The 9,013-nt window shown below is 34.6% G+C and overlaps 3 protein-coding genes across 3 annotated transcripts in view; 2 read left to right on the forward strand and 1 right to left on the reverse strand.

Moving 5' to 3' along the window:
* LOC108577500 overlaps positions 1-1,868 on the forward strand; it is a 26,206-nt gene extending 24,338 nt beyond the window's left edge. The window contains exon 3 of the mRNA XM_017940659.1: positions 1,224-1,868. Coding sequence (XP_017796148.1) covers positions 1,224-1,585 — 362 coding nt within the window. The 3' untranslated portion in view covers positions 1,586-1,868. The remainder of the gene's footprint in view (positions 1-1,223) is intronic.
* Positions 1,869-5,644: 3,776 nt separating this feature from the next.
* Positions 5,645-7,096, forward strand: LOC108577499 (mitochondrial ubiquitin ligase activator of nfkb 1). Its single transcript, XM_017940658.1, has 5 exons — positions 5,645-5,788; positions 5,958-6,163; positions 6,249-6,433; positions 6,508-6,706; positions 6,769-7,096. Exons 1-5 carry the CDS (start codon positions 5,684-5,686, stop codon positions 7,094-7,096), a joined length of 1,023 nt encoding a protein of 340 aa, XP_017796147.1. The 5' UTR covers positions 5,645-5,683.
* A 362-nt stretch (positions 7,097-7,458) lies between these two features.
* Positions 7,459-8,996, reverse strand: LOC108577498 (cytoplasmic tRNA 2-thiolation protein 1). The gene is made up of 6 exons (XM_017940657.1): positions 8,897-8,996; positions 8,551-8,782; positions 8,358-8,476; positions 8,097-8,285; positions 7,808-8,012; positions 7,459-7,728 (listed from the first exon to the last, which is right to left on the reverse strand). Exons 1-6 carry the CDS (start codon positions 8,942-8,944, stop codon positions 7,478-7,480), a joined length of 1,044 nt encoding a protein of 347 aa, XP_017796146.1. The 5' UTR covers positions 8,945-8,996; the 3' UTR covers positions 7,459-7,477.
* Between the last annotated feature and the right edge of the window lie 17 nt (positions 8,997-9,013).

Below are 9,013 nucleotides of genomic sequence, written 5' to 3' on the forward strand. Positions count from 1 at the left end.
ATTTTTCTGAGAAGAAATTCCTTTTTATAAGCTTGCTCGACGCGTGGGTGGTAGATTCGAATAGTAAAGACTGTTATGCTAATGCAAAGTAACAGGGATCTTGTTACTTCTTTATTTATAGTTTCGAACGGTCAGTTGAGCTCATTAATGAAATCCACTTCGATCATGGATCGTCGAGTATAATTTGCATAAGATACTTTACGTACGAGCGACCGGTAATTGAGCAGAATCAATTGCAGCATTGATTTAGCGTAAATTATCAAGGAATTTATAGCTCTGAGCTAATTCTCCAGACGGTACCATAACGAAAGACGTCAGCAGAGTAAACCAATAACTGCTTCTCCCGGTCTACATACGGTGCATGTGTACCGTGAACTATTGCTTTAGATTCTCGTACGTGAGCTTAGGGTCACTACCTTGTATATCACTTTATTACGTGTTTCGTGGCTTTGTTGGAAGGATCTCTGCTTGACGCACAAGAAATATCCGCAATTCCTCTACATATCCACCTATCGATTCTTTTCTATTCTACTTTGCTCGAAAAATCTCTCCATTCTTCTTTTATCTTATTGTCGATGACAAGTTTTTTTTTATGCAAGAGTTTCATTTTTTATAATTTTTTGGGTAATTTTTAGTTTAAGTTTCTTTCATAAAAGAATAATCTTTCTCAGCTAAAATCAATCTTCTTATATTCTCTCTTTTTCTCGAAATTCTTAACCCTTTCAATTCATCGTACATCGACTGATACGAATATTATTCTTTCCCACTGGATTCGCCTAATTGATTCAAAAGCATCGGGTATTCTCAAGCTGTGAGAAAAGTGACAAAAGGTATTAACGAACAGTAACAGAAATTATTTTCGTTCATTTTACATAAAACTTTGATTGTACCCAAAAGTCGGAGAGAATTCATTTCCACGCCTAACACATTTTACACAAAACTTCGTTAAATCGTGTAACACGATACATCGGAGTTCTAATCATTAACAAATTGATCGCTCAAGTGGTCACTCGAGTATTTCCTCGTTAAATTGAAGTTCACGCAATTCTTGCTGAGTTATCGTTGGAAAATCCAAACGATTTTCATTCCCTCCTAAGAAATCTGATGTTTCACGTTACACGACCTGATACGAAACTTCCCAATACACTCTACCACAGAAACGAACACTATATAGCGAAATATCTCGACAATTGTATTAACCCATTTATCCCCTTCTTTCACAGGCGGATTTCTTTTTGTTTCAGCAGACGGGAACGGTCAAAATCCGCTGGACCCTTGGTCGATCGTTTGGTACATCGGTTCTTTCGGCGGTCTGGTCGCCTTCTTTCTCATCGTAAGCTGTTCAGAATGGTGTTGCCGAAGAGGTGGAAGACCACTAACGGTCCCATATGCTCAACGAGCCGAGGTTATCAACGGTGGACAAGTAGTTACCGAAACACCACCTCCACCGTATCATTTGTTCGCGCCACCGCCGTACGATTCTGTGAACTACGGCGACATAATAGACAAGAGTACAGGAGAGAAGGTCGACATTTACGTGATATCTGTACCGATTCACAGACCTATGGTACAGGTTCCAGCCTAGAGTTTCCTGTTGGTGCTCCTCGAGCAGAGGGCACAACCGAATCGAGATGAGAACGACACCGATTACGTCGAAATCGGTTGACGGTCGTGCGCGTTGGTCTTCAATGAGGGAGATAATTATTGCGAATCGTTTGAAGGAGACCGAACTGAACCGTGAGAAGATAAGATGTTTAGGTGTCTTTCGAAGAACAAGGCTGATTCGACGGTTCGACCCAGATCGACGCGCACATTTTGACAATCGTCTGTCGATCCATATTTCAAGCTCGTTGAAAAATAAAAAGGAACACAGCTATGGATCGCGATGGGAGAATCCAAGACGAGCTCGATAATACCGTCGGAAGGTACGAGTATGTACGGTTGATATACTTGAGAGAACGAAGGAAACTGTTTGGTATCTTTGATATTTGTCGGAGTGTGATACTCGTGAAACGAGGACGATCGTGAAGATTCGAATCTCTGAAAACACCGAGCTTCTTCAAGACGTGGAAACTTGATGAGTATTTTAGTGAGTGTAAAAAGAGGAGGAACGAGGTTCGAAGAACGACTCGGGACGATTTCTAGAATTTAGTACAGAGCAATGAAATCTCGTTGTTACTTTGACTATAATGGAAACGAAGCAATGCGCTCTGTGATGGTGATGATGATGATTATGATGATGATGTTCGTGAAACGAGCTGAAATTGACGAAGGAAGTTCGCATGCTTTTTAGAACAAGTCCGTTGCACGGATACTGAACTGTATTTGTTGTTGTTAGAAAACTGAGCGAGAGAATAGACGATACGAATTACACGAACTCGAGCACGATTTAGTTCGATGAAAGATTGGGATCAATCGCGAGCGTTTCAACGAATTACAGTGGTGCGCAAAAGTCTCTGGTTAGATTTAGAGAATCGAGCAAACAGATAGGAGAAATTTTAAATAGTAACTCTACGTGATGAAATAAAACGAAAGTCGAGAATAGAAAAAATTGTGTGGGAAGCTTGGTGGTTAGTTACGGGCGGTGTACGACGGGTTGCCAGGTCTCAGGAACTTTTGGCGCGATCTTTCAAATGGCGTTTATTAAAACAATGAATCCTAGATCGCAATTTTACTGTTTCTTATTTTCGTCTTATCTTGTCGTGTAGAATTGCTTCTTAAAACTGTTTCCACGTTTTGCTGAACATTCTGTGCAACTTTCACTTTTTTTCTTTCAAAAGCAAAGATTAAAAAAGTTTCAGCTGATGTTTGATTTTATTTATTAAAAAAAATTACTACATCGACGTAATCGAAAGTTTTCCAGGGATGACATCTAATTGGAGACTTTTTGGCTCGTTACTGTTGTTCGAACTAATCACTGCCCGATCAGGTGAATGATTGAAACAAAAAATCGTTCTAATGCTTCGAACATTATGTCGCATTCGGCTGGAAAGGAAATGAAAAAAAAAAAACTGCCATATTCTCGTTATCCGTCGAAACTACTCCTCTTACGACGCTACCTTTAAAGAATTTTACGAAAGCAACGCACAAGACGACTTCCGATCGAGAACGATTGTTTTATCCACGCCTTTTCGATGCGACTTCTTACATGTTCCAAGATCGATGAAAACTAGCTAGATTATCAGGACTCTCGAACGTAGTTGAATAGGCATTTAACTATCAATAGGGTTCCAAATAATTCGAAGATCATGATTCTGAATTATGTTTTTCACAGTATAACAGTAAATCCAAATATTTACTTGTTTCTCTTTTTACTTCTAAATCGTCTGACAACGTGATCTTCTGATTATCCTTGTTTAAACGAGCTTCTTGGAAGAATGTAATTTATATTACTAATTATAATTTGTATATTAATTAATAATTATAGCAAAACAGCAATCCTATATCACGAAGGTATTGAAATGTTTGCAATCAGGAATTGCCTGTTATATGGATAATACTTAAAGATTGCAAAGTTGCATAATTACTCGCCGAAGTCAATGACTCACAGAATACATCAAGTCTTCACAATTTTTCCTTCTATAAAATCAACGATATTCCACAATGGTTACGATGCGCTGAAGTTTTTTCAAATTAAATCAAATGCCTCACTTCCGAAAGAAAAAAAAACAAACATGTATGATGATCTTTCGTTACGATTTTCGATTGCAAACGTTCCACGGGTGCCTAATTATCCCGGTATCTCCGATCAGGGCCAATTACAGACGTGATCTTTTTTTCCTTTTTCCGCCAACGGTAGTTCACACGTTTCTTATTCCGAGTTCGTACGTGGCTTTATTGCGTAACAGGACGCGTGTGTAATTCGCCTAGCAACCTGAATGATTTATCAACGGGACACGTGCGCGCGAGAAGTTCGAATAATCTCTAATATTGTTACACGCGATTGACCTCAATCGCGATCGTTCCAAGTCCGACAATTGCAGACGATTATACATAGATTACGAGTTGACTGCCATAAAAAAAAAACAAAAAAACAAAAAGAGCAAAATTTAACCGAGAAGAAGAGGGTCACGAAAGCAGGGTTCGTGAAGCGTTAATGCGACGATGTCTCGGAGCTATATAGTTATTCTCTTTTCTGTTTTTCTCTCACACATTTTTCAGTAGCTTTTTTCTTTTGCGTAGACGTTAAAAACGGCTAAGTATTTTCTTACGAGTATTCGCATTTTTGCGTTAACGGCACCGTTCCGTTTATTACTGAAATTTCGTCGACGAAATCACGAAGACAAGATACCGTGTGTTCAATACGAAAACGACTTCCGATTCGTTCACAATTTAGACATGCGGCAGAAGTTTCTTTTTTTTTTTTTTTTTTCTTTCTTTAAATAATCCAGCAGTACGCTTTGTAAACAGAGTATAGAATAGGACTAGTTCATCTTTGCTAAAAGTGAACACGATTTAATATGTGAATTTATCCGAACGACGAAAGAGAATGAATAAGATTTCTAGTGTTTTCTTTTTTCTGTGGTTCCGTTTTGTAGGTCGTCGATTTTGTTATAAAGAATTAATTAGTGTTTAAAATGTTCAGTGTTTGAGTAAAAAGAAAAAGTATTAGATAAGTTCGAACAGAAAATGTGGAAAATACTCGAAACGGAAAATTAGGGTACGATATTGCGCGATCGCGAGAGCATCATGTGTTTGCGAGATCTAATTTTTATTTATGATAATGTTGCCGCACTGATCTCCGCCATTTAGTTTTAATCGATCGATTTATTGTTCGAATAAAAGCGAAATACAAGAAGGATGTGTACGTGTGACGAGTGGAACTGTGTTGGGTGTTAGAGAAATTTATCGTACGATTAAGTACAACGTCAATTATTATTATTATTATCGTTATTGTCACTAGTAACGTTATTATCATTGAATTCGTAATCGCGTTTCTGATGGCGGGTGGAAATGCGTTACGATGTATTCGCTCTCATTAAGACTTGCAGAGTCGCAGCGCCGTCGCTATTTATTTTTTATACTTTTATACATACTGTTTATACGTGTTCGAACATCTGTGTTATCAATAAAAATTTCCTTTCTCGAAACTGTGTAATACTAAACCAAATTTGTTCCTTCAATTGTACGTAAAGTCTTTTATACTATTTTTTTTCCTTTTTTATGGAACTGTACTTTCTTCATTTGAAAATAGGTTTATAAGTTACAAAAGTAATGGCGTCTAAATTGAACGAGGCAGAAACACATTTGAGATTGAAAAAGTTAATAGTTCAAGATATTTCTGAAAGAAAGAGAAGCTTACCTTATTTATTCAATTATTTTGTAGCGATTAACGAAGCTCTTAGAAAATTAAAAATATGAAACTTTAGAAATACAGTTTGAACAAGGAAATACAAAAACGAAGTTTTAACCGCGCATACAGGTTCACCAACCTAACGATACAAATTTAATTGTAATTTCTCCATATGATCGACATTCCTGGCAACATAATATATGCAATTGCTTCTTACATCAGGTAGTGATTGTATATGCAATTGTATTTTTAAATTTTTCAATAGAAATTACACATTCTAAGATTTCAAATATTCAACTGAAATGGAACCGCATGAGCTAAATAAGAATCAATAGAAATGCATAACATGGATTATAATTTAACTCTGAGGTTTAAACATATAACCTAGACATGGATTATTTAGGTGAAGTAGTAGCTCTTGGAATTGATAGTGTGATTTTTGGCATCTGTTTGAAACAATATTTTCACTGCAGAAATGCAATTGCAGCTGTCAAGGTAAATATCATTCCTATTTTAAAATTTATAGTGACACTTATTTTGTACTTAACCTCTTTATAATTGTATCGTACATTTAAATGAATAATTATTTAAATATTTATTTAATAAAATTCATAATAATATCTGTAACGTTTAAAAATGCTTGCATACTTCAATTTCTCTACAGGGTGCAGAGTTTCATGAAGTTGGTTCACAATTGGGAGACCTTGTTGATAAGAGTTCTGATAATAAGATAGGCTACATAGCTATTAGAGGTATTGTAAAACCCTTAGGAAAACCATTGACTAGTATCAGTAACAAAAAATTAACTGGTGTTGTACAAAAACTTAAAATCAAGGAACATGTGGTTGCTAGAACTACTGCTGGCTTCTGGTAAAAATTCTTCTGAAGATACATTAAATAAGGAATATTTCAAAATATACATCTTTAAAATTAACAATTTTCTATTTTTACATAGGTCAGACCAAGAACGAACTGTTAATAAAGTATTTAATACTGTACCATTTGCTTTACAACAAGGAGGTCACTTTGTAGAAATATTAGAACCATTAGCAGCAGATATTTTAGACATGGATGTAGTGTCTAATACTTTTAAGCCAACTGTGCCTTCCTTTTCAGATCATTTATGGAGTTTTGTTACAGGTAATTAATAATGCTTTTATGTTTTACAATAATAGCTTACTTCACACAGTACAATTATAATTTGTTAATTTTAGGTGTTCGTCAACGTGGCTTGCAATCTACGGAAGAATTACTTCGTGAAGGTGCAATTATGACAGGTGTAGGTGAACTAACAAAAACAAAATCCAATACTCTTACATTACAACCCCCATTAAATGGTACACCATTTTACTTGACAAGCATGTCAATTAGTTCATTACTTAGGAAATTGGACGACCGTAAGAGAACATACAGGTGAGTTATGTACTTCATGTAATTTACAAATGGGATTCTTAAATTATATTTTACACTTTCAGATTATTATGTTTAATGTTTGGTGCAATTGGAATGCTGATTGGTGGAATAGTTTTCCGACGTTACTGGAAAGATAGAACAGAACAAAGAGTAGCAGAGGAACTGAGACAGTCTCTAGCTGCATCTCGTAAAGAAAGGCGACAACGAGTAAGAGACACCGATCTTAGGGGAGATCAAATTTGCGTCATTTGCTGTACAAATCCTCGTGAGATTATTCTTCTTCCATGTGGACATGTTTGCTTATGTGAGGACTGTTCTGAAGATATAACTACTCATTGCCCTATGTGCAGAGCACCAATTGCACAAAAAGCTGCAGCATATATTATCTAACACCATCTTTTAACTTTATTGAAATTACGTTTTGTTACTTAATATTTTTAATATTTAAAAAAAATTAATAAATAAAATGTAAACAAAAATTGAGATAAAAAGTTGCAGTGTACTTTGGAACAATAAACTAACTGTTGGAGGTGATTAAAACTAATACAATTTTAATTCAATAGAAAATGAAAGTCTAATACCACGTACAGTTGCATAACATGGTATATTTTAATGCATAGTAAAATTTTACACAAATATATCTCAACAGTTAACACATTCAGGATGACAGCGAAATTCACGAAATGCTCGGCTACTGCCGGCGTCCATTATGACCGGATGGTTCGATTTTACATCGGTGGGTCACACCGTCCTGAACGTGCTAAGAAATTATCAAAATTCTATATTTGTTTTAGTCTTTTCGTCATCTTTATTTTTATCGTTTTTGTGATCATCATTCGTAATTGAATTCATTACCCGTTTAACTTTGGTAGATTTTCCTATACCAAGTTTTGGAAGTCCCCTATTTAAACCTTCTAACATAATACAAGCTTTACATATTTCTTGGCTAGAAACAAATCCACATCGAGAACAATTTCTTCGCTCCGGTAATTTGATGTTTGCTTTGATTTGTAACGTTTCTCCTGTAAGAAAAAATGTATTAACAATGTATTAGATAAACATTAACAAGTATTTTAACAGGATATTCACAATCTTATTTACCAGAATGAATTATATCCAATATAGATGAGGGCCTAATTTTTTCTAAATCTTTAAGAAAAGTCCTTGCATGTCCCCTATATGCATTTGGTGCAAATACACATTCTGTTGAAAAATATACCAACTGTTTAAAATATGCATACATAACTATTTCTTTTTCATATGCATACTTAAGTGGCTTACATCGTTTTATGCAATCTGCTCCTGCCTGTATTAAGAACAAAATATTCATTTTTAATGTATATGTACATATACTTATGACACATATTCTTTCTAAAAGAATTGAACTTACAGTAATAATTGAGGTACATCTTTGTAACCTTGCAATATCACCTCTTAGAATATTCATTAAAACTGTTTCTGCTATGTCATCAGCATTATGACCTGTTGCAATACAATCTACACCCAAAAGAGCAGCACCTCTATCTAATGCTTGTCTCCGAAATACACCACAAAATGTACAATTGTTTTTTTTACCAATCTAAAATAAAACAGAAATTGAATAACAAATATACATGATCTTAATACAAAATTATAATGCAAATATAGGTACTTCTGCTACAATTTCATCCATTGTCCATCCATACAATTCTTTATAAGATAATATTTTTAATGGTAGTCCATAATCATCTTTATTCTGTTGAACAGTCTTTAAACTATCATCCCTGTACCCTATAACAATATATACTTTTTAAAAGTCAATTTTTAATAGTTAGATATTATAATGAAATTCTGTATCACATTACCAGTAATTCCTTCATCAATGGATAAAAGAAATAGATCAATTCCATATTTGTATTTTTCATTTAAAGTTTTTAAAACATATGCAAGTACTGTAGAATCTTTTCCTCCTGATGCTCCAATAGCAACTTTATCACCTGGTTTAAATAATTTGCCTTGTACGATTGTGTTGTGAATCTCACTTTCAAAAGCAAAGAAAAAGCATTCTTTACATAAGGCATGTCCAGTTTTTGGTCTCTGCAATTAAACATATCACTTTTCTTTCATGTTTATCTTTGCGATATGTTACTCTTTAAAATTTTAATCAAGCTTAAAAATTAACAAACTTACATTTGTAGTTATTTAACTTACTTTAAGAATAGCATTTTTCCCACACTTTCTTGAACATGGAATTGGCATTTTGATGGTAAAATTTTTACTTCACTGTCTTCTTATATCACAAATATTATAACTAAATATTCACTATAA

Source organism: Habropoda laboriosa, unplaced genomic scaffold (assembly GCF_001263275.1).
Source record: "Habropoda laboriosa isolate 0110345459 unplaced genomic scaffold, ASM126327v1 scaffold804, whole genome shotgun sequence".
Taxonomy (NCBI): Eukaryota; Metazoa; Arthropoda; class Insecta; order Hymenoptera; family Apidae; genus Habropoda; species Habropoda laboriosa.